Source organism: Meriones unguiculatus, chromosome 6 (assembly GCF_030254825.1).
Source record: "Meriones unguiculatus strain TT.TT164.6M chromosome 6, Bangor_MerUng_6.1, whole genome shotgun sequence".
Lineage (NCBI taxonomy): Eukaryota > Metazoa > Chordata > Mammalia > Rodentia > Muridae > Meriones > Meriones unguiculatus.
The window spans coordinates 127,320,646-127,346,527 of record NC_083354.1 but is presented as its reverse complement, the minus strand read 5'-3'; the positions used below and the strand labels follow the sequence as shown (position 1 = coordinate 127,346,527).

The following is a 25,882-nucleotide window of genomic DNA, read 5'->3' as shown; positions in this document are numbered from 1 at the left end:
GCTTTCTTACAACAAGAGAAAAGTAGCCAAGAAATCAGTTAATTTTTTATATGAAACACAACCTACTTCTATTTATTTCATTTGTCCCTCTCAACTACCTTGCAAAATGGGTCATACAAACACTATCCCACACTTATCCCACATTATCCCAGTAAGAGAACCAAAGTTCCAGAAACTGAGTTCTAATCCCTACCAGCCACACAGCAGTCTGGCACTACCATTCATGCTGTAAACGTCAGTTGGTAGAGACAGGAGGATACTCTAAGCAACTTTGGCCAGCCAACCTAGCCAAAGCAGGTTTAGAGGGCAAGCATGTTTCAAAAACTAAGATGCGAAGTGTGAGAGGAAGATACCCAACATCCTTCTGTGACCTCTTCATTTACACAAACATGCACAGGCACCACATATGTACAGACACACACATACAAACCATGAAAACCAAAGCAAACTCAGGGTCAGTCATACTCAGACAGTAATCTGTCCACTATACCCCCAAAACCTATTACAAAACCAAACAACTGATCTTTGAATAACAGGCACATTAACCAATTCTTACAGAAACATAACATTATAGTTTATGTGGACAGGTACAAATTCTTTTGGAAACCAAATGGTTTGATCATCTTGTGAAGGACTATAAGGCCTGTGTAGTAATGATAAACCACTCCATGGTTTGGGCTGGACTGCACAGACACCCCCATTCTTTTCCTATTGGTTTAATAAACAGCTTTCACCTATACAGAACAGTAAGTAATAGTTCTTAATGTAAGGAAAAATTTCACCTTGGTGGCTTAAACTAAAGTCTCTATTAGAACAATACCATATGTATGATTTATTTCTCTGGTAACTTTTAGATTCACACACGAGTCTCCTACACTCAAATAAGCTGTGGATCACAAAAGGAATCGGTAGAAGTTTCATCAGGAAAACAGGTACTCCAGTGTGGCATTGGAGAGAAGTATTTGTGTTCACAGATAGGAAAAAGAAATGTGAAAGAAATAAAACAGTTTGAGCGATATATGTAATACTCTGTAAAGCAATTAATGCATAGAGCCAGGAAGATGGCTCCACTGGCTGTGGAGCTGACTACCAGCCTGATGGCCTGAGTTCATCAAGACCCACAGGGCAGATTAAGAGAACTGACTCCTAAAAGTCATCCTCTGGCATCATGCCTGGTATTGTGTGTGTACACGCAATAAATAGGTATTTAAAAGGAGGTAAAACATAAGAAAGAGATATATCTAGGCTCTGTCAAGTCTAATGTCATTCTCTTAGTTGTGAAGCTATTGGTTTACACATCTAAATGAAGCTGGAGAACTGTGTATAAAGAATTGAAAAATACCGGTGTATAATTGGTCCAGGGGGAAAGGATCCCACCACGGCCCTGTGGCTAGAGGCTGGTCTGAGGGCCAGGCAACCCGGGCTGGGAAACAGCTCCCATGTACCATCTGTGCCATAGAACAAGCATCCTACATCCTCTAAGAGTCAGCTGTCTTATCAGCAAAGGAAAAAACATCACTGTTCCTTCTGTCACAGCTGATACGAAAGTGAGCTAAACCAGGTGATGGTGGCATATGCCTTTAATCCCAGCACTCAGGAGGCATAGGCAATCAAATCTCTGAGCCCAGCCTGGTCTATAGAGTGAGTTTCAGGATGGCCAGGGGTACACAGAGGAATCTTGCCTTGAAAAAAAATAAGTGAGCCACATGAAGGCCTGCTTAACGCACAACTGGCTTAAAAGTCCCAACTATCTGGGTTAAAAAATCAATGGGTCTCGAAGCAAAACAAAATATATGAATGTGAGTATGGCACATGTAGGAAAGACATGAGGATAGCAGGCCAGCAATCCAGGCCTCTCAATTCTGAAGCCCAGGTTCTACTCAAAGACGCTACAAAGAAGACACATGCAAGACTACCTGATTCATTTAATTTATCTACATGTATGTTTATATATTTAACGTATGTACATTCCATGTGTGATGTAGAAAAGAAATGGATAAGTGTCTATAATAGGGAGTATTTAAAATAAAAGATAGGTTGGGGCATGGTAGTGGTCTCATCAGAAAAGAACATACCATGAAGACCATGTGAAATGGGCAGATAATTGCTGTGGATTCCAGCTCTTCCAACATTATAAAGTAATATTATATATGTAAAGACAGACTCACTGTGAAGCCCTGGGTGGTCTGTAACTCACTATGGATGTATGCCGGTCTGGGCTCAAACTTACAAATATATGCCTGTTTCTTTAATCATAGGCTATGATTAAAGGCCTGTGACACCATACTTGTTGGTATAAGAAATGTTTTAAAGAACCAACGAGACAATCAAATTACCATTCCATTTCTTACACAGAAAGAGAGTACATAGGAGTACAGTGAATCAACCCAGAGCTGGTAATAGAGTTCAACCTTCAATCAGTAGAAAGGTTAGGTCTAGAGAAAGGGACTGGAGGGAGGACGCATGCTCTTCCCAGGAAGAGGAAACAGAATAGATTTCATGGGTGGACTGAGGGAGGGTGAGAACAGGATCAGTGGGCATGGGGAGGGGAGAGAGGGTTGAGAGAAAGGATGCCGAGAGAATCAGATAGAATTGCAGGGCATTTGAGGGATCATACAGAAACCTAATGCAGTGGGAACTTCTAAAACATAAGAAGGTGATCCTAATGAGGTCCCCTAATAATGGGGGATTCAGAGTCTCAACTGTCCATCTCTTGTCAACAAATGAGGCTTCCAAGTACTGGGACTGGGTTATATTCAATTGAGTTGTTGACCAAGGTGGTGCCGTAGAATTACCCACACAACCCAGGCAACTGCTAAGACAATGGGTTGCTCTGCACAAACTGACAGTATGGTTCCGTTCCTGAGGAGAACACCCATTGAATGTGGAGAAGCAAAAGTGGGACCCACACGGAGCTAGCCTTAACGCCTATGTTCGAGTGTCTCTGGTGTGGGAAGGTACTCTTCAGGGTACCAAAAGAGAAGCATGAGCACCAACCCAGTCACAAAACCTCTGACCTACAATTTTTCCTCCTCAGGGATCCCCATGGAAGAGGAAGAAGAAAGAGTGTAAAAGCTAGAGGAATGGAGGACACCAGAAGAACAAGGCCTTCTGACTCAACTGACCAAGGGTCATATGAACTCGCAAGCCTGAAGCAGCAAGCTTACACATGTCTGCACCAGATCCTCTGTGTGTACTTTATAGCTTTCAGCTTAGTACTTTTTTGGGACTCCTGAGTATGTGAACACATGGTTCTCTGATTCTTGTGCCTTCTCTTAGAGCTAATTTCCTTCTCTTGGGTTGCCTCGTCCAGCCTCGATGTGATGGCTTTTGTCTTATATTTTATTTTGTCATGTTGAAAAAAAAAAGACGTCTGGGTTTTACTCTTACACTCTACTTGGGTTCTATACTTGTCCTTTTGTAGCTACAGAGCAGAAGATGATTGTGCAGTGGTAACAATGTAATTTGTCACAAAACAAGCACATTTGAGATTAATGTGTGGCTCTCAAAGTACCTGAACATGACAGCTGTGTGTTCACTTAACACCCTGCTCAACATGGAGGATCCTGATTCTCACTGTGGACAAGATGAACTTTGGATGCTGCTAGTCTGCTTATTCTTTCCAGTCTAGAGATGTCTCTCTAGCAAGATTTAACAACTCACTTGGGTTTCTAAATGTTTTAATTAATATTGATTGCATACACAACACAGACTGCCGAAGAATGGGTCACCTTCTCTGTCATTTCCCCAAATACCACATGTAGATAAAAATCTGTCAAGTATTTTTGTCTTGCTTTTCTTTCTTCTGATTGTTTTTGAAACATAGTATCAGGTGGCTCATGCTGACTTCCTACTTAGTGGAAGATGACCTTGAACTTCTAAACTTCCTGCCTCTAATTCTAGAGTGCTGGGATCCCTGACAGTACCATTAAAGTGGGTTTAATGAGACACTAGGGAACAAACCAAGGCCTTCTTCACTCACCATAGGTGGGAACTCTACCAACTTAGCTACTTTCCCAGCCCTCTAGCAAGTTTTTAAATGTGGTTCAAATCTGGTCATGTGATATATCCAAACCCCATGTGACAATTCACCTCATGAACATCCAGACAGCTTATCTAAATTTACCCCTGAGTCCCAACCCCTGACCCTACTACAGCCACATTAATTCAAACCTTGATGCAGCCTCCTTCCTCATCTTGGTCGAAAAACACAGAAACAACTCCTTTTAGTTTCCTGGAATGGCTGGCCTCATCCTGGTCTGAGCGGCCCTTCTAAAACCCATCTCAGCCACAAGACTGCCAACTTCTACAAACTGCTCCCCCAGCTTGCTGTTTCTCCCTTGACGGGATTAGGACTGCATGGCCTAAAGAAAAGGCAGAGGCCACACGGGGCAAAACATCCTGTTCCTGCTTATCCTTAAACATCAGAACATTCACCTTTGAGCTTCAGTGTGACTTCAATAATTCAATTACTTAACTCTCTTGGTGAACTGCAGTCAACATGAGGCAAAGACTATGGTGCCCTCAGAGCCAACACTATCCCTGATATAGAATAAAAGCTCAGCAATACATCATGAGAATAAATAAATAAATAAATGGGTACAGTTGATGTATGTGCATTACTTCCTTTTGTAACTACACAAAGAAGGCCCATTTGTGAGATTTAAAAACTAGTAACCATTACACTTAATGATAATGCGTATTTTTTCAACAAGTTTCTATTAGTGACTAGACTTCTTATTTTTTCTTAAAAAAATCACAAAAAATCTAAAATGCAAATGCTTTATGAACCTTCTTTATGGTGAAATGGTTAATGTTCGAGGAATTCCAGGGCATCAAATGGGTGAAAATTCCAAGTTGTAAGCCATCTATGCATTGGGTCAGGGGACTTCCTATTCCTGACAGACTCCTCAACTGATGAGTCAACAGGAGAGCCTGAATGGACATGTCCTAGCCTGAGGAAACTTGAGTCCTTCTGGTGGTCTGGAAGGGTTCCTCTAAGTACCGTGGACCTGAACTTGAGGTCTGTTTAATTTTAATACCACAACCAGCATCAACATCATACTTCTTTTGTTCTGCATGGTTTCATAATAGCAAAGACACTGCGCATACAGGGACTGAAGGAATCTAGCATGCCACTGCATGGGTGTAAACATATTAACTTATTTCTTTCCGAGGCCTTTGCTTTTATAAGTCAGCCCTCCACAAATACTCTAAATATAATATCAGGCCTAAAATGTTCCTTTAAGAGTAAAAATATATGCAGGATGGTGTTTCTGATACCATCTCCAACTTGTATAAGTTCTCTTCAGAAGACACTAATAAACTTTAAAAAAAAAGAGATGTCTGTATAAATCTTAGGGGCAAGAAGCCAGTAAAATTGAATTTCTGTCTAGTTTAATTCAACAATGGAAAAGTCAGCCATTAAAAGGAAGATAAACTTTCCTTTGTCCCTCTCTTCCTGAGAAACTTCCAAATGTTAAAAATCAATTCCTTTTGTCCTCTTGTTATTCATCTGCTACACATTAAATAGAAACCCTGGGCATTGAGTGATTCCCGCAGGGTCTTTCATCTGCAGAAAAGCCTGCTACAAATTAAATTCTTACTCTCCCTCACAAATTACAGATACATATTGTAGTAGACCATTGATTTATCAGTTTGTGCCTTTGCTAGTTCGGCTTTGTGAGACTAGCTAATTGCAGTCTTTTATCTGGAGTTATTTTGGAGTTTAAGATTGTTTGCTATATTAATTAACATGGAACAAGTCTATGCTGCTCTGATTCTGTAGGCTGTATTTTTAAAAGTATTCTGCCACATTTTAGTTATTTACTTGCCAGTTCCTTGAATTGTTACATCCTGAATGCGTGCATATGTGTAGGTGTGGATGTGGAGAAATCATTAGAGTGGATTAATACTTCATAATATTATGTTAGGACCACCATGATGGTTATGATAGATGATGTGAAAACTAAGACGATATATAAAATCTTTTAGAAATGTTTAAATCATGCAAATATTACGCTAGCACTGGACTTTAGGATACATTATTAAAGCAATTGTAATGATGGTCATCAAAATGATCTTGGAGAACATATGAATTTCATATTAGGAGCTGGCAGATGGCTCGACTGATAACATAGTTGCCCCACACATAAAAACTGTGCTTGAACCCCCCAGGACCCATGTGAAACTGGACAGGAAAGTGCACACATCTGTGACCACAGTGTTCCACCCTGGAGATGGAACATGAAAACAGGAGAATCCCTAGAAGCTCAGTGTCCAACACGTGTGCAGAGGGGAAGAAGGGGCCCTGTGTAAAACAAGCACCAAGAGCTAAGTTTATCTTCTGCCTACAGTGATTTTGCACGGTGCACCTTTCCTTCCAGGTGGTTAATGAATAAACACGCTTAGACCAGCCCTACCAGGGCCTGGATTCTTTCCACACTGTTCTAAGTTTGCTCCAGCTCTCTGTCTAAAGTCAGCTGCCACTTGCATTTGTGAACTTCCAGAACCAAAACCAAATGTTCTAGCTCTTGTTTGTGAGGAAGCTCTCCAAAAAGATGCCTTACCTCACTGGAGTCTTCCTGCTGGTTGATGACTGCCAGAGCGTCCTCCGCAGCCTGCCGCTTGGCCTCGGCCACTGTGCGCTCCATCTTGGCTCGCTCTGTGGTGATCATGTCGTGGGCTTTCCTCTCTGCCTCAGACACGGCCTTCTGCAGCTCTGTCATTGCCTGTCGCTTCACCTCGTTCACAGCCTCCTCTGTGAAATCGGGCCAGACCAAGGAAAACAACATCTCTGGGTTAGCTCGGCACTCTAGGCACCAATCCTTTTGTAGCGCAATTTCATACAACAAATCCGGGCTCTCATCCAAATGACTGGCCAGTTTTGCTTGTCTAAAGAACAACCTGATCTTGTAAATTCATTTAGAAAGTCAAAAGTGAGATTGTTTTTGTTTGTTTTGTTTTGCTGTGGCCTTCTTGGGAATATTTTTAATGCATATATCTTTACTTAACTTTTCTCCCACAGCGATGCCTCTAGAAATGATTATGGGGTCTGTTGAAGAGCAAGAATGTCCATAAGAAACTTGTATGGATCATTTAGACATCCAGGACCCTGGCTTTCTAGCCTGATATCATGCTGAATGTCTGCAATCCCATCATTCAGCAGTTCAAAGTCAGCCTAGGCTATATAATATGACCCTTTAAATAAAATAAATAATGAAATAAAAGGTACAGTTTTACTTTTTCTTGTCATTTCTTGAATAATAAAGATAACATGCTTCTACGGAGTAAATAATTTTTTTTAAGGGACCTTGTCATTTCGAAGTTTTAAGCTGTTCTTTGTCTACTTCAAGTATATAGACAGTAGTTTGGCACAACCAACTGTTGCACTGGACAAACAAAACTGAATCACACCCCAAGCTATACCATCAGATCTGACTGAAAACCTACAAGGTATCCAATTATCTTGTCAGTTTTGGGCTACAGTTGAGGTGAAAAGATTCAACCACTGTTCAACAGAAGATTGACAACTAAAACAAGCACTCTCCATTAAAAAAAAAATTAACTGCTCTAATTAACAAGGGAAAATATCCTCCTCCTGAATTAGTTTATCTAATTTTCATCTTTATTCAAAGTAAAATCACAATGATTAATTGAAAATTTAATAAGCAGCTATTATTAACTTGGCAAACCTACTATCAATTAACACTATTAAAACTAATTATGACATGTTTCATTCAAGTGTTTGCACTTAATTGTTTCACCCACTTAAAAAGCACCTTAATTAAATATTCTGTTTAATTAAAAACATAGATTCCTAATACAAATGTTTTACTGTAGATTAAATTTCTTTCTTAAGTTCCTGTGGTTGATTCTGCAGTGCACGGCCTACAGGTCCTCAGAAGACCCCTCCTGTGATTCACTGTCATGCTCTCCCCAGACTCTCACTTAGCACCTTTCCTCCTCAAGCATCTTCTCTGCAAAGAATGTCTGGTTAAGACTCAGACACCAACCTAGAAAGGATAGACCCAGATTGGAAATACTAATTGAACTATGATAAGCTTTTGTTGCTCCTGCAAGATACACACTTAAGCTCTGGGTAGAATCAGGGTACTGCCCACAGCTCACAGCACCTTCTTCTCGGGAAAGGCAAAAGCTGCCTTATTACCTTATTGTAAAAGACTCAGGGCACCGAGAAAGGCTGCGCTTCTAACTGGAGAGCGAGGGTCTAATTTAGTTTGAATATTCAAGGTGAATTAAAATTCTATCTAAGTGGTAATACAGGACAATAATTTTTGCTTAGGATCAAAGCCGTAGCTTGACTAATTGTATATGCAAATCAGGCAATTTATATTTAAATTATGCATTCCTATTCTAATCCCACAGGCATATACAGATCAGCAAAGAGAATTGGTAGGACATTTGCAAGGTGCTTGAATATTTATTACCAACTGCAAACATTCTCTGATCCTTTGAAAAGAAATATACTGAAGAAAACATTCAGTTATAATTTTAAAGCCACTTTCATGTTGGAGATTTTTTTCCCCTCCAGTTTTATAAGGATGCTTTGTAACTTTTGAGTTCATGTGTTTTCTTCGCTTTTGCCTTTAAAAATGCGACTTTTAGAGAAAACTGGATCTGGCCTTCAATGTTTGTTAGCACCTGTAATCTTAAAAATGTGGATCAGAATGTTGTTAAACCATCACTGCAGCAACACACAGGATTTACCTCGGGTCTTTCTCTGTGTTTGTGGAGGTGGGTATGCTTTTTGTGTATGTGTGCTCATGTGTGCGTGTGTGTGTGTGGGGGTGCGTGCATGTGGATCTCCAGAAAAGAAGAGAAGCAGAGGGAAAGACAAAAAGTGGAGGAGGGAGAACAAGGGCACCATATACAAACGTGGTAGAATTCAAAATTAAAATGACAAAAAAGCTGGAAAACACAATTAAAACTATTTACTTTCATAATTATAATTTCCAGGGCTGGAGAGATGGCTTATGGGCTGGGGGGAATGACTGCTCTCCCAGATGACCCAGGTTCAATTCCCAGTGCCCACTTGGCAGCTCACAACTGTCTGTAACTTCAAGATCTGACACCCTCACACAGACATACAGGCAGGCAAAACACCAGTGCACATAAGAATAAAAATAAGTTATTTATAATTATAATTTCCCGTGAGAACAATGCAATGATTATATTATATAAATGATTAGAGTTGTGTCCATTCAGTAATTTTCAAATGTTTTAAACTCTACTTATCTTTTGCCACGAAAATAATATATAGTACTTTCTTGGCAAAGGCGTATAGGTTTCCCTTAAAGAAAAAGAAAGCAGTTCTGTTTGTTCATTCGTTTGAGGCTTTTGTTGTTGTTTCTTCTTGGTTTGGTTTGGTTTGGTTTTATGGGTCAGAGCCTCCTCCTGAAGCATAGGGGCCTCATTCTTGCACCATCTCCATTCCTTCATGTTCCAATTTTCAGGATCACAGATGTGAGCTATTAAGCCTAGGTCTGGCTTTTGTTTTATTTTTCTGCTTACCCAGTTAAGTTTTAGAAGCCTTTCAGAGTGTAAGAAGCTGAGCATCGATGGCCTGTTTCACCTTTGGTGTTCTCAAATACTAGACGCTGTGCTACTCACAGGGAACTCTGAGTCTTCACACTCAGACTACTCTGCATCCCTGACACTTGCTGGGAACTCTACACCTGCTTTTCACGAAGTCTGTCCAGGGAAATATTACGTGCACTTCATGGAGCTCTCTAGGTAAAGCTGCCATCCACACCTTCATATTTAGCTTTAATCTATAGAAAATTAGTACAAAGTGTTCCTATGTGATGAGTTGGTACCACAGTGAGAAAGAACCAATGTCTTCTGTAACAAAACTAAACTGTATCTTAGAATAAAGACAGGATATAGATTAAAGATACATGTAAAAATAATACCAAACTCTCCTGGCAAGGTTCACCCTGTCTTCAGCAGAGCATGGACACAACTAACTTTCTTTCTCTCTTCTCTCTTCTTTCTTTCTTTCTTTCTTTCTTTCTTTCTTTCTTTCTTTCTTTCTTTCTTTCTTTCTTTCTCTCTTTCTCTCTTTCTCTCTTTCTCTCTTTTTTTCTCTCTCTTTTTTTTTGACACAGGCTTTCTCTGTGTAGCCTGTGCTGTCCTAACCTCACTTTAGTGACCAGGCTGGCCTCAAACTCACAGAGATCTACCTGCCTTTGCTTCCCTAGTGCTGGGATTAAAGGTGTGCACCACCATGCCTGGCTGGATACAACTTCTAAGTCCCATGAACCTAAACTATATCAAGACTGGTTTCAGACATGCACAAAACAGTGAAGAAACTATGATGGATGATTCAGCAGATTCCCATATATCAAATAAGAAAAACAAAGGAGAAGAAAAAACAGCTTTGATTAACAGGAAAATATAAAGTACACTTTTGAATTGACCTGCCATTGCTTGCTGTTCACAGGAGGAATTCCTTTATGCTTAACTATTCAAACTAACTTTCCAGAAAAGGTTGTGTATTCAAGAAAATCTTCTCTTACTTATAAGCACTCTAACAAAGATTAGCAAGTAACAGCACAGGGAATTTGAGTTATACAAGAGCTCACAGTCAATTTTCTTTAGGAACTATCAAGAACTTTACTTAACTACAAGTAACTTTTAAAGGGAACAGAGAAAGACATTTTTCCCTAACACAGAAACTCATCCTTTTCCTGTCCAAAATGACAATCCTTTGTACCTTTTATTGGAATGGCAGGCCTTGGCAGCTTAAAAGTGGATTTGAAAGGAAAAAAGTACATGATGGGGAAATACAGCAACTCCTCAGGGTTGGAGGACACTCGGCAGGTTAGTAACAACTTGGGAGAACCCTGAGCCTATTAGCACAGACAGGTACAATATAAGAAATAAGTGAGCAGCCCCATTTCAGCAGCTCAGCTGGAGGGTCCATCTGCTTTGCAGAGAGGACAGGTGAGAGAGATTCCTAGTTCTTTTTTTCATTTTGTTGTTTTGTGACAGGGTTTCTCTGTGGAGCCCTGGCTGTCCTGGAGCTTCCTAGCTCTTAATAGGAGCTTCGAAACAGAATTCTGTCAAATCTAAGAAAACTGTTATCACCCTCACAAAAAGGGGTATTTCTTAGATATTTTATAAAACATGTGGGTCAAGGACATTTGAACAGTCAGCCAAGTAAGAGAGAGCTACAAAAAATGCTGAATTCAGCCAAAACCTAACAAGAAATCTTTTGTAGAAAAACAGTAATAATAACAACAAGGACCCTTTATGGAGACTTAGTATGGCTTTCCCCAGCCCTTGCCAGTTTTATAACTCAAAGCAAAAGTGCTTTAACTGGTAAAAGTTCAGCAGCTCAAAGACACAGCCACGGCCTGCCTGCTCTTTGTGTCATCATTAGCTCTTGAACCAGGCTTATCATTTGTCTCCTGAGTTGGATTTGTACAGGCTTCATGCTTAGCTTGCGCTCCATAGAGAATCTGCCAGCTCATCCAAATACTGTGTCAGTGGGTCTTGGGGAGCGTCACACCCGCTTCCGAATGCACAGCCACAGACAGTCGTGGGGGTGAATGAATGGCGCGTGCTGAAATCAAAGTCCCAGCCGCTCTGTTCCCCAACTTAAAAAGTAACTGAGCGCCACGATTTAACAGTGAACACCACATTGCTACATCTGCCCAGTAGGTTATACCTGAACTCTTCAAAGTAGAAACATATGCAAAGCCGAGGTTTTAGAAAGGAAGTTCTGAAAGCCCAGAAGATTGCAATCCAGGGTACTATGGCTAGGAGGACATTAAAGGTGGCTGAAGCAAAAGAAAAGATAATAAAGAGGAAAAGAATGGGAGCTAAGCAACATTGTTCTTCATTCTTTTTTTTCCATTTAATGGTGACATATACCCAGGCTGGCCTTGGAGTCTTCATCCTCTTCCCTCCACTTACAGATTAATGAAGTCCCTGACAGCTACCTCCAAGCCCTTGTGACAACCTGTGTGTCCCTATTCCTCATGGCTCCTAATCTCTACTGGCTGCTTGCCCATAAAAGCCTCCAGGAGATGAACAAAGGCCCCTGTCCTGTCTAAAAGTCCCTAGAATCTGCAGAATAAATGTCCAGTTGTATTCCCTTGTGTCTGTAAAATCAGGTAGCAATAAAACATTTTGTGTCAAAAAAAATACTAAACACCACAGAAGAGTAATTTGAATAATAGACTATAACTAAAAAGTAATAATCCTTCTGAAGTTCCTTAACAAGTCGACTAGAGTAGGTACAACTTCAGAATGCAAAGAAAAATGCTGATGCATGTAATTTAATTCCTAAAACACTGGATTTCTTTCCTCATCAAAGAAAAACTGCATGCAAGCTAAAGACCTCCTGTGCCAAAATTGCACTCTGAAACCATTACAGATGCTACAAATAAGAGGGGAGGGGTTATAAGGGAAATATTGCCAGCTTTTCAATTATAATGGCACTAGCAGATGCTATGAGAATAAAAACTATTTCATGTTTTAATCAGGTCTAGTTTAAGAATATTAATGAGAGGGTTTTTTTATTAGTTTGTTTTGTGGTTTTTACTTTGTTTTGCTTTGCTTTTGCTATTGTTGCTGTTTGCAGGAAGGTCCTTTCTTGTCATTCCTCACATCACAGCATTAACAACTGCACACAGCTGCCAGAACACTAAACTCGTGTTTTTAAACAATTCTTACCAGCTTTCTTCCAGATCTCCTCTGGCACATATCCAGACGCAGGCCTGTGAAGGAATTCCCGATGTGCATCTATGAAAATGATGGGAGAGGGTGGAGAGAAGGGGAGAGAACCATCAGCATTGCCACATCCTTATGCAGAGCCAAGCAAGCAACTCCTCCTCTTGGCTTCACTACAAAAATGCAATTTTAAAAGGTTGAATGTTTCAATTTAAGAAAATGCACAAAAATAGCAAAGCTAGTCATCAGGGCCCAAGGAAAGCAGAAGGTCACTGATCCAAATTGCTCATACATTCAAGTCCAAAGCAACTTTACTTCATCATACAGTAAGATATCTGGGAATAGGCTTCCCAGATCTTTCTCATGGTGATGATTTCTATAAGTACACTTTGTGTTTTTAAAGAGGTGATAGTTGGTGACTTTCCTTTAAAAAAAAATCAATCATATGATAATATAATGTACAGAGAGCTCTGATTCTATGAAAACAACCAACTAGTGAGTCCTACTCTAGAGCTAACCAGTTCTCACACCTAATACTTTCTTTAGTATCCTATTGTGCTTAAACACTTTCTCATACATTGTGTCATGTGAAACTGACAAAGATGGAGGCCAGGGAATAATAGAAAGGACCTGTGGACATTCAGTTCATCAATCAGAATGTGGTTTATGTTTTGTCCAGAAAATGAAATGAAGCTCTATTTTAAATCCTGTTTATTGTGTCTTCAGAGTTTAAAACTTTGAAAAAATAATAAAGTTGACACAGGAATGCTGGTTTTCAAATAACACGTTCATACCAAAAACTACAAACATTTAATATTTTTATATACCTTGAAAATAAAGTTTGTTATGGTCTTCCCTAGCTAATATATAAATGTGCAAGACAAGTCTTCTATACTGGATTTTCAATGCAAACCTATGTATTCAAGGTCTACTTATTCCTTCCAAGTGGTAGAATTAGAGACAAACACTATCACATCAGACAACAGACCTCAGAAGGACTGAGGAAGAGAATTATCAATTGAACTTTTAAAAACTACAATAATCAATGCATGATAAATTTCAGGTGAGATATATATATACACACACACACATATTATCAAGAGCAAACTGTTGTTTTAAAGAATACATTATTATATAAGTTGTGTTTAAGATAAGAAAAATTTTGTCCAGTTGCCTACAGTTTATGCAGCTACAGAATATTAAAGAGAAGAAAAATGACAGTCACTTTAGCTAAGTCATTAGATGTGAATGCTCCCAATATATGCAAATCTTTGCATGGTACATAGATTATCGGTGAGCCAGAATACTAATTTCCCTAGCTAACTTTAAGAAATCCTAGCAAAATTAAAAAAGAAAAAAGAAATTGGTGAGGAAATATGTAGATAGCTTCTGCTCTATCTTTGCAATTTTTCTCTAAGTATTATTTTAATTATAAAAGATTTATTTTTACAGGTTTATATTATAATTTTATAACTATTTGATAGTTACATTATATATATATACATATAGATATATATAATCAACACTAATATACTTATATGATAATAAGTACTATCCCCATGAGTTTTTATTGGAATGTTCACTTTGTAAAGAAACAACAGCAAGAGGCCTGAACTGTTTTTTGTTTTTCCAGAAAGCTAGATGACACCATTTGTTGAGTGTGTGACTGAAAGGATGTATGGCACCGCTTCGTTATTCAAGCTCGCCCTCTGTGCAGCCGTAACTATTTCCACAGGAGATGGAATGTGGGTAAATTCACATGTAGTACAGGATACTAACTTTTTCACAGGAGAAAACGGTTTCACTAACGGGTCATTAGTTGGATGACAACAGATCTGTACAGTCTACAGCCAAAATCGAACACCGATTCCTGGAAGTAGCCAAGGGTGGGTTCTTTTTGTCTCTGCTCAATGGTTTAATCAACTGTCTTTTGGTAAGTAAGTGAGTATTATTATAAGGAACAGGAAGGGTGACATAAAAGATGATTGTTACTAATTGCAGGTAGCACAAAGAAAAGAGAAACAGTAGAAATAAATCTTGAGTTCTCGCTACTACTCATTCACTCAGGGTACCAGGCTAGTTAATTTCTCCATGTATGAGCTGTTCCACCTGTAAACTGAGGCAACACAGCTATACTCTGAGGCAAAGGAGGGATTACTATGAGTGCATAGCTTTATTATCATCACCAAATTTATATATTCCTTATAAATAACTAGGATGAAGAAAGCACCATAGAGATTGTTTCCCTCAGTACTTAACCAAATAGCATACAACTTTAAAGAACGCAGAAGCTCTGAAGAAGTTTGCAGTATGCAAATATACTTCAAAATATTTAACTCTAGGAATACTGTATAATGTGTTGGATTGAAATTCTTCCTACAGCTATCAATTCACTGTCTTTATACTTAGAAGCAGAGACTTAAATTTCACTAATAAACTTTCCATGAATGTTACTTAAACCCTGTAAATATTTATGGCCTCAATTTCACTCAAATACCAATGTTTAAGGCTCAGTCAACCTTTTACCTTCAGTGTGTTGTATAGTAGGTATCTTGCTATACAACATTGGGAAACTACACTGCATCTTACTTTGGCTACATCTCTCTAAATGATACACTGTGATATCCACACAGCTCCAACTACTACACAATAAATTAAAGCCAATTGTGAAAAACAATATTCATAATCCTAATTTCTAAAAGAGTTGTTTTTCAAAGTAGTCAAACCTAAACACACGCACACATACATACACACACACACACGGAATTTTCAGCATTCCTTCCAGTTCTAAGTCATGGTACTTTTTCTGAACACTGGGTCTAACAATGGGAAGAACAGAACCATCAAAAGGATAATCGTCAGAATCCATTTGCTTTCATGCTAATATTAAAGCTATTATTGGACAGGCTTCAGAAACTACAGAATTAATACATTTAATGTATCTTTTGATTAAGTAGCTGCAATTTCAAATTAAGTATCTTCTTGTCTTCTAGTTAAGTAGCAATGTCTGATTATGTAGTAGAAATAATGTAGGCAAAAGGAGCATACAAGACAAATGTATAACTAAATAGATAAGTAAACAAAAAAATTTAACAAATGAAAAATTAAAAAAAAAAACTGAAGTTGATGAATAGGGCTTCACTGTTTTAAAATTCTGCCTAACCTAGAGAAGAAAATTCTAAGAGTCTAAAGTACCTTCTAAAGAAGCTTGTTTGTAACTACTAACTTCTTTTGTAAACTACCTTTAAAAATGGCAGTTTCTATAAAAATGGATAGTCTTCTAGCACAACAGTAGAAACAGACAGGAGCATCTATCAAGACTGAATTTCAAAGTAAAACATTTACACAATGTGATTACTGATAGATGAAAGCAAACTTTCTAAATTAAGTTTGCTTGTTTTGAAGCATAAGTTGCCTGAAGGTAAAAGGAGCATGAGGCGGCAACCAACAGAAGACAACAGACACCTACTAAAGAGGAGGAGCCACATCAGAGTGAAGGGAAATGTTAGGAGAAATGTGACAGAGAAGCAGCAGTTGATGATGTTCGGAGGAGGCGGAAGATGCGCTACACTTACGACAGAATGGAGACCATTGGGTACTAGATACAGCAAGGGCCGCCATCAATATACATGAAGGGATGAGCTGAGAGCCTTTGGAGAACCAATGTGACCTCATGTGACCCAGGACAGCAATGCTCAAAGCTTGGTGGCACCTAGGCATGGCCTTCACCCTGTAGTGGGCAGAATGAGGCTGGAGTCACGATCATATCTATTACAAGACCATTGAAGAGAGAAAAGGTTAAGTGACTTCGTCCATGCAAATGCCACTTTTGTTTTTAGGTTATTTTTTTTTTAAAGAGTAATAAATTCAGAAAGCTCAAAGCTATTTTTGAGCCTCAAAACTAGCCACTGCTTTCCAATACCCGTCTTTATCCATGGGCATACTTCGGACTCTAGGAAAAACCATCTCCTTACTTGAAAAGATAAGACATATTTAGTTTGCACTGCTTTAAGTATAGTATCATTAAACAAAGAAGACCTTTTAGAACATGCATTATGGACCTAGCTGTGTGGCCATGAGATGAACTTTATTATGATGTGATTACAAAGAATCAGTGTAAGTGTCTAAGAGTCAGTGTTACACACAGCTCTGTTCTGCACAGCTTGTTTATGGTTTTTATGTTCTGACAGTAGGGAAGTTGAACAATGTTTCTTTTGGTTGAGAGAAAACTATTTTCTTATAGTCATGGGTTATGAATTAAATACAGCATTATATTTATGGCAAAATTCCTTTTTAAATTTCTCTGCAATAAAAAAAAACATGCTCGGAAATATTTTGTTGCTGAAAAAAGTATCTATGAATCCACTCTCATGTTACAAACTTGGATATCGAGCCAAAATGAAAAAATAAAAGAGAGAGAGAAAAAACAACAACAACCAAATTTACTAACTGCATTTAGTACTATTCTTTTAAAGTCTCCTAAAGATCACCATAATATTAACATTTATATCATATCTACTGTTTGTCAAACACCTTTTTACACCTCTTTACTACTGGTAGAACTGCCCACAATAAGTGCATTCTTACTGTCTTCATTTGTAGATGGGAAACTGAGACACAGTGAGATGTGTGGCGTGACAGAACCCACGTTGTAAAGAAAACCAAGAACTCAGATCCAGAATTAACTCAGAATCTGCAAGTTATATACCGTCTGGACCAGATGCCCAGGAGAATCCTAGAAATTCAGTGTTGCTATGATCAGACCACCTGCCAACTGAGTGACTTTAAAGTATCAGCTCCTCTGTCATTGCAAAAATCAGAAGGAAGGAGAGGAGGACCTCCCCTATCAGTGGATTTGGGAAGGGTCATGCATGAAGAAGGGGGAAGAAGGGTGGGATCTGGAGGGGAGGAGAGAGGGGCTTAGGGGGGGATACAAAGTGAATAAAGTGTAAAAGAAAATAATAATAATAATAATAATAATGATAATAAAAAATTAAAAATTCTTAAATGGCTCACCTTTAAGATGAAAGAACAGCTTCATTTTCCCTCACACTTAAATCAACCAAAAACTTCTTTCTAGCAAAGGCTCTTGCCAGAACAAACACACAGGCACTTTGTACACCTCTGCCATACCATCTCCTCAATATGCTTTCCATAACCACAGGGAATCAGGGCCATCAAACACTCGGGGCTCGCTTAGTTCCCGAGGTTAGCCTTAAGCCCGATAACTTAAATTCATAATTTCTTCTTAAAATTTTTTATTTTAATTATTATTATTTATTACAATTTATTTACTTTGTAGCCCAGCTGTGGCCCCCTCCCTTGTCTCCTCCCAATCCCACCTCCCTCCCTCTTCTCCCCCTACGGCCCTCCCCTAGTCAACTGATAGGGGAGGTTCTCCTCCCCTTCCATCTGACCCTAGCCTATTAGGTCTCATCAGGACTGGCTGCATAGTCTTCCTCTGTGGAGTGGTAAAACTGCAACCCCCAGGGGAGGTGGTCAGAGAGCCTGCCATTGGGTTCATGCCAGAGACAGCCTCTGCTCAAATTTGATAACTTCTAAAAAAAATCTTTTCTCATGATTTTTGAAATGTTCTTAGAAACAAAAGAGGCATGCAGTGAACTGCAGAAAGATTCTAGAATACTCCCAAGCAATTAAAAAAGGAAAGTAATTTAAAATTAAACAAAAATGTTAGGCTTCAAAAGAGTTAATATAAGCACACTTCAAGGGACACGGGGGGGAAGGAGTGCCAGGGACCCAAACACTCAGGGAACACAGCAAGGGCCAGCTGGCGAGTTCTGTGCCAGTGACTAAATCTGCCAAGTCTCATCCTACTACCCTCTTGCTAGCCAAGAACACTTGATAACAAAACAGAAAAGTATAGGGGTCACACTAGAAAAGGAAAGACAATGGTTTGAAGAGTAGCTGTCTAAGGTTGTTAGCCATCAAATTAGAGTTTTTTTCTGGACAGCAAATGGGGAATAATAAAAGTCAGAAGTATCTTTTTATTTTTCAAATGAAATATCTTGTTTTGAAAAGTCTTTCAAGGCAGGAGTGGTGCACATGCCTGTCATCCAGCATTTCAGAGGAAGAGGCAGGAGGGGCAGAAGCTCAAGATCATCCTCAGCTGCAGAGCAAATTGAAAGCCAGGCTGAGTTACATGAAAAAAAAAAGTTCTTTAAGATATCAACTTGCATTTTATTTAAAGAATGAAGACAACACGATGAGATCAGTATGTTCTTGGTGCTTAAAATTCTGAAGATATTCACAACAGTGTCTGTTTCATATCTGGAGAAAACTTCTAAAATTCAATTAGTGAGAGATTAATCACATTATTTTTCTATTCCCCCCAGTGGACTTAATCCTTTGGATACATTTCAAAAGTGATACTGGGATTGAGTCATACAAACATAGCACATCAGTCTTAGAAGCTACATTCCCCTACAGGCAGTCCCTGAATAGCATTTTAAAATGCTAAGAGTGTGTGTATGGCTAAACATCCCCACTATCGACAAGTTAGGGATGGGAGGAGAGCTGGATTAGAGCCAAACATACCTTTTGTAATCTATTCTGAAGGTCTCATTTGAGCCAACTATTTCAAACTTTAGAAAATAAACAATTTCCATCATAATGATACCTACATGTATATAAAATACAGACCTATCATAGCTTCCTCTGCCCACAGGAACCTCATTAAACACTTTCCAAGAATAGAAAATGGATTTATTTGCCAATAATTCATCATCTTTTTACTGCACTCACTCATACCTTCAATTCTAAATCCTGGAAGGCAGAGGCAGTTTATGTAAATAATAGCAGTCTCTGATTATAAGCTACCTGTCCTCTCACTCAATGGCTTCACAAATCAAGTAGCAAATACACAAGAAAAAAATAACCACTAGATGCTAGAACCTGGAAACTGCGTAACTCTTAACAATTGTGATAGTTTCTCAGTAGTAGGCAGCCTAAAGTTCTGTGTTCAGAAATCACATGATTCTTTTAACAGTCTGAACAATGAAATGCAAATGTTATGTAGCCTCTGAAGAGTATAAACTATTAAAAAAAAGAAAAAGCTTAAGGCCAAAACAGCATCTTAGCGTTATAAAAAATATGAATTTAACAAGCATCACTAAAAGCAGGAATTTGTGTGCACCTATGGAACAGGTTATTGCGTAGGCACAGTTTATTATTTTGGTTTTGTATCAGAGAGCAGAGGCTGCTCTTCTGGGCAATGTGACCATCCACCAGCAGTGGTCAAACTCCATGCATTAACCTATGCCAATGGGTAAGTAACATTTTGCTTCTCTATGAAGTCCAGTGAGGTTCTAAAACTTCTTCAGCACTGTAAAGCAGACACCAGTCAGGGCCATCAGGTGGGCCTTTGCCTATCTCTTCCTCAAGGCCAGAATGAAGAATCTTCCTTACAGTGCCTCAGACATGATACGCACATGAAGTTGAAGGGCTAACTCAGCGAATGTGTACCACAGAGCCAGCATACATTATATGGTTCCATTCCCAAAGGCTTATTTCTTTTAGGGCTCTCAATTTTTTTCCTACTTCAATGGCTACAAATATCCCTTTTTGTTTCTCCTTAGCAAATCTGTCACATTAACCAATTTTTGTTCACAATAAGAAAATAAAAACAAGATGCTTATTGTCCTTAGCTCCACATAGCTTTGTTTAGACCAATACTAGTCCAAATCAGACTTAATTCTGTTTTCATTATGTGCCTTAATGCAACCTGACAAATAATACTATTTGTCTGTAAACTCTGCAGAATAATGCCTGTTGGGTAAATTACATGGCTAGGAATCCTTCTTTATTTAATATTTATCATGGCAATGAGCATTCATCCTTCAAAGGTTTGCAGAAATCCATAAATCTAAGTGCAAAGGAAACTGTACTGGCTACAATAATTTTAGTTTTAAAAATGACAATATGAATCAATAGTCAGATAAATATGTCTCAAATTTTTTATTTTGAATCACCAGTTATTGTGTCAATGATTCAAAGTTACAGGCTTATTCTGCATGTGTGCTATTTATTTTTCGGCAAAGACTGTATTCAAAACTGAGTTAGCTGGTGAATATGAGAGAAGAGGAGAGATGAGATCCATCAAAGTCCATCTCGCCACTACGTTTATGCAAATAGTGCATACACATAACGGCAAGCAAAGCAAACTATAAAACATATTATTCAAGTTCTCAGGCCACTTGAAATTCTTTCAGGTTGAATTTACTGTTTAGTGTCTTTGGGATTATATTCTATTTTTGATCTTGACAATCTACAAATACCAACACTAAATATAGTTTCATACAGTCATAACACAGTCCCATCATAAAACTAGAAGTAGTAAAATCAAGAATAAACACTACACATGAAGATAACTAACAAAAGTGCTACATCAATTTTCACTAATTTTCACGTGGCCTAACCACACCGTATGGCATTCTTGTCTCCCATCCAGAGGGACTTTGGGGTAAGTTGGCTTCTGTTTGTTTGATGAGACATAGCAACAGGACGGGACTGTCTTCCAAACTAGGTCTTAATTAAAACTTAGAAAAGATGCTGAAGAGATAGCTCAGCAGCTATGAGCACTTCTAGAGAATCTGAGTCCACCACCCAAGTCAGGCAGCTTGCAACCATTACTAATTCCATTTCCAGAGGAACCAACATCTGCTTCTGCCTCCACAGGCACTGTGCGCTCTCTCACACACACACTCACAAAATTGTAAATGTATATTATTTTAAAGAGACCTCTAGAAACCTTGTTAAAAAAATATTGGCACTTCAGGCCCAGGGCCGAGTTATGCGTTGACAGGTTTGGGTCAGGATGCTAGCGGCTACCTAACGAGGGCACCTTCTGCTTCAGCCATGAAGCTCTGCCAGGAGCTCAGTGAACTCTCCTGAAACTGTTTGAATTTTACCACCATGTCTCAACATACCACTCTGCGTACCTTCCTTGACATCAAGGACCTAGAAAGCCTTTGCTGTCCTGAAATTAATTCCCTCAGCAGCCCTCCATGTTTTCAGAAACACACATTATGAATAGAATATGAAATAGGTGTTCAAGGTGCTCAATGAACAAAAACATAAGCGTACCTAATGCCACTGGGTCTGGGTTGACGGGGCTCTGCTGCCTGGAGTGGCTGCTGCTACTGCTGCCGCCCTTTTTCAAGTCCTCGGCATCGCTGTACCGCCGGATCCAGTAATTCAGCTCCTCCCGGTCTGCTTCCTGACACCGTCTTAGGACAGTGAGGGATCGTCTCGTCTTTTCTACCATGTCCATTATGCAGTTTAGCAGCTATGTAAGGAACGGGGGAGAGGAGGGAGGGCAAGAAGATTAGACAAATCACTACAAATTTTAAAACCTTGATGAGTAATAAAACACAAGTTCCAGGCCAATGAAACATAACATTTTCTTCTTTAGTATAAGACTTTTGATGGAAAGATTTGAAACTCAGAACTAATAATTCATCAAATTCAACAGAAATGAGGAGGGGGGGAACAGGAGGAATGGATGGAGTCATGACAGATAGACTTGCCTAACAGACTCAGTAAATCTTTCTTTCTACATACAAAGCCCATTAAGCTACAAACTAAGTCACCCTTTCATAGCAGCCTACTCATCTGCACTCCTTCCAAGAGCTAATGTTTCTCCTAAGCAGCCTTCACATATATTTAGAAGTTAAATCCTACGGTCTACGTCAAATACTTACAGTGACTACTTAAAATTTTCACCCCTCCCAACAGGAAATGAGATGCCATCAAAGCACTCTCAAAACCTCACTTGTTTGTCAAACATTTTTAGCCCAAAAGATAACTGATATCTTACATGATCGAGATGTTTCCATTCTTCTGCCCATTCTCTATCTGTTAGTCTGTGGTCAATCATTTCTTCTTGACGTGTGCCATGTAACCCTACAAATGCAGAGAAGAAGGCTTAATCCCCTAAAGCCTCCAGCACACAGTCCATCCGCAATCAGCACAGAGCAATAACTCCAGGATGTGAATGATTAATGACTTTGGGAGGAGACCTCAGCATTTCTGAACTGTAAAGTACAAGAAATCTGGGTCCTGGTTTCTTAGTGTCCTAAGTAACAAGGGAGGTTGGTGTTCGAGACTGGATTTAATGTGGTGAAGCCCTGGGTTCAAATACCAGTGATCAATCAATCAATACAATACAATGCAATACCAACCAGGGTTATAATGCATCAAAAATAAAAACAGTGTAACTTACTTGACATGGTTTTGCAAAAGATGCATGGTAAAAATTTCACATTTCAGCACAGCTGTAAATTAATACAATCTTACTACACATATCTAACTAGGTCCATGAACAAAAGCTTGGATAATCTGAAAGCCATCCACGATCTCTCAAAAGAATATAAAAAGCGAGAAGAAATGAGAACTCGTTAGTTTTCTTTTTAGCTGTTTTGTTTGATTTGTTTTTGTTTGTTGTTTGTTTGTTTTAGAGACAAGGTCTCACTGTGAAGAACTGACTGACCTAGAACTCACTTTGCAGCCTAGGCTGTCCTCAAATTCTTAGTCTTTAAGCTTCAGTCTAAAGTGTTGAGAACTTAGGCATGAACCACCTTACAAATCACCACAGCGTAATCTTTATAAAAAAAAGTTTACATGCCAGTAAGAAAATAATAAATTTTCAAGATAAGAAACTAAAAATTCGAGCTCAAAGATCATGTGTATAAAGCTTCTTTCATATCAATGTTGCTATGAAAAAGTAGCCTAGTCTGTGAAGATGGCTCACTCAGTGAAATACTTGCTACACAAATGAGAGAACCTAAGTTTGGATCTTCAGTGCCCATATAACAAAATCAAACAAACAAACAAAAAAAAGCACATTCTTTGAATCCCACTTCCTGGGGTGGTAGAAACAGTAGGATTCCTAGAGCCCACTGGCCAGACAGTCTAGGTGAATCAGTGACCTCTAGGTTCAGTGAGAGAGCTTTTGTCATAAAATAAGTAAAACATGGAATGAGAAAGATGCCTCTACACCCTACATCCATGGGCACACACAAATATACATCAACCTGGAAACGCTTACCAAGTGAACACCAATTTTGTTTTCCCTAAAACATGGTCTCACTCCACTCCAGGCTGGCTATAACTCATGGCCAATCCACCTGACTTGGCCCATTAAGTGTGAAATAACAGATGTGAACTGCTCTTCCCGGCTTACCATCAACATTCATGAATGTGAAAAGTCAGCAAAGACGCTCCACAAGAACACAGAAAAGTCCCTGTGTCTCACTGAAAGGGCAGAAGGGTCTGATCAGGGGTCATCTTACCGAATCACTGTGGACAAAGACCTTTACGTTCTTTCAAAGAAAGGCAGTTAGTCTATAACATCATTTTTCACTTTAAATGGCTGAATCCTTGCCCTCGGTTTCCATTCCTCACAGTGTTACTCTAACAGAAAACCAGGGCTGGAAAATCTGCGGTTTTCAGACATGAAGGACCCTTCTTGGAGGGCCGAAGAAGTGAATTCACTAGACTGAGAAGACACTGTGTTCCACTTACTGTGAAAAGTAAGTTGTTTGAGATCTTTCTCTGAGCTGACTTAGAGGGGCAAAAAACAGATGAGTCACAGGGCCGTTTTCATTCACGAATATATGTGTCTATGACTGATTGGATGAAATAAATCCCTGACAGTTCTTTCTTAGGCTAAAAAAAAAAATGCTAACTATAAAATGTTTTGCATTATTTTTGTCCAATTAGAAAATATTCAGTTACATTTTAAAAGTTAAAATTGTCAATGCCACCTATTGGTAAAAAAGGAAAACTGCAAAGATGTTTTACTGATTTGCATAATAGAAAAGACTCCAAGGGAAAGTAATATTTAGTTATTGCTCTGTTTGTTGTGATTATTTCAAGTTGAAATGTTTGCAAATATGTAATTTTTGTTGACTTATTTGTTGCCTGTGTTTTTAAGGGAAAAAAAGCACTAACATGAAAATTAGTCATCATAGAAAAACAACTAGAGAGTGATAAGAATACAAATGTGACAGGGACACTCATGACCGTGGCATCTAGATATTTACCTATAAGAATCAAGAACTACAGAAGTCACCAACATGTCAAGCATATGAAATCAATACTGATACACATGGAAAACACCCAGGAAAATTAATGATAATAGAATGTCTGCAGTTCATGGGAGTCCAACATTGGTGAAACAATGCTACGGGTCATCTCACTATAATAACTGCTATCATTATTAAGGAATATTATTAATTATTATTAAGTAACATGTTTGATCCTCAGTATTTGGTGAAGAAATATAGGACTGGTTCAATGCATTTGAAGCCTGGGGATCATACCTAGGTCTAATTGAATAAGAGAAAGAAAAACTTAGGAAAATGAATGTTTATGTTTATCAGTATCTCAATTTCACACATTCACACTCTCGGGCCCCACATGGTTTTGAACATACTGATACCACAGAAGAAAACAAAGGGGAAAACAGGCGCGATGAACAAAGTACACACTTCCCATTCATGAGATGAACATACTGATACCACAGAAGAAAACAAAGGGGGAAACAGGCGCGATGAACAAAGTACACACTTCCCATTCATGAGATGAACATACTGATACCACAGAAGAAAACAAAGGGGGAAACAGGCGCGATGAACAAAGTACACACTTCCCATTCATGAGATGAACATACTGATACCACAGAAGAAAACAAAGGGGGAAACAGGCGTGATGAACAAAGTACACACTTCCCATTCATGAGATACTAGGCACTAATGTTGAGGCTTAAGTTGTTCTTAGTTTCAGAAGATTCTAGACAAATGGGACCAAATGGTAAGCTTATTGATAAACTAATGCTGCTTACAAAGTTACTTCATTCAAGGATTCTTATGAGTACATGTGCCTCTACGTAAGAGGCATTTATACACTATACCTTTATGGTGATTTTTATACTCTCAAAATGGCAACTTGATGTAACACCACAATTCGTTTTTCATACAACAAGATTTTATTTTACAATAACAAACACTGGCAAAGTAGTTGCACATATTTATAGAGATTATCACTATTAGCTTTATAAGATAGTATAATTAAAAGGTGAGAGACATGGTCAGGAGAAAATTGCACAAAACTAGTGATTCATATGGGGACATTTCACATTAGTACATAAAAACATAATCAG

At 38.7% G+C, this 25,882-nt stretch overlaps 1 protein-coding gene across 7 annotated transcripts in view; it reads right to left on the bottom strand.

The window, feature by feature from the left end:
• The window catches only part of Runx1t1 (RUNX1 partner transcriptional co-repressor 1), a 153,779-nt gene that overhangs the window by 10,307 nt on the left and 117,590 nt on the right, over nucleotides 1-25,882 (bottom strand). For all 7 annotated transcript variants that reach the window (XM_021653803.2, XM_021653804.2, XM_060386013.1 and 4 more), the window contains 4 exons: nucleotides 22,538-22,623; nucleotides 21,805-22,006; nucleotides 12,706-12,774; nucleotides 6,570-6,760 (listed from right to left, as the gene is read on the bottom strand). In XM_021653803.2, coding sequence (XP_021509478.1) covers nucleotides 6,570-6,760; nucleotides 12,706-12,774; nucleotides 21,805-22,006; nucleotides 22,538-22,623 — 548 coding nt within the window. The remainder of the gene's footprint in view (nucleotides 1-6,569; nucleotides 6,761-12,705; nucleotides 12,775-21,804; nucleotides 22,007-22,537; nucleotides 22,624-25,882) is intronic.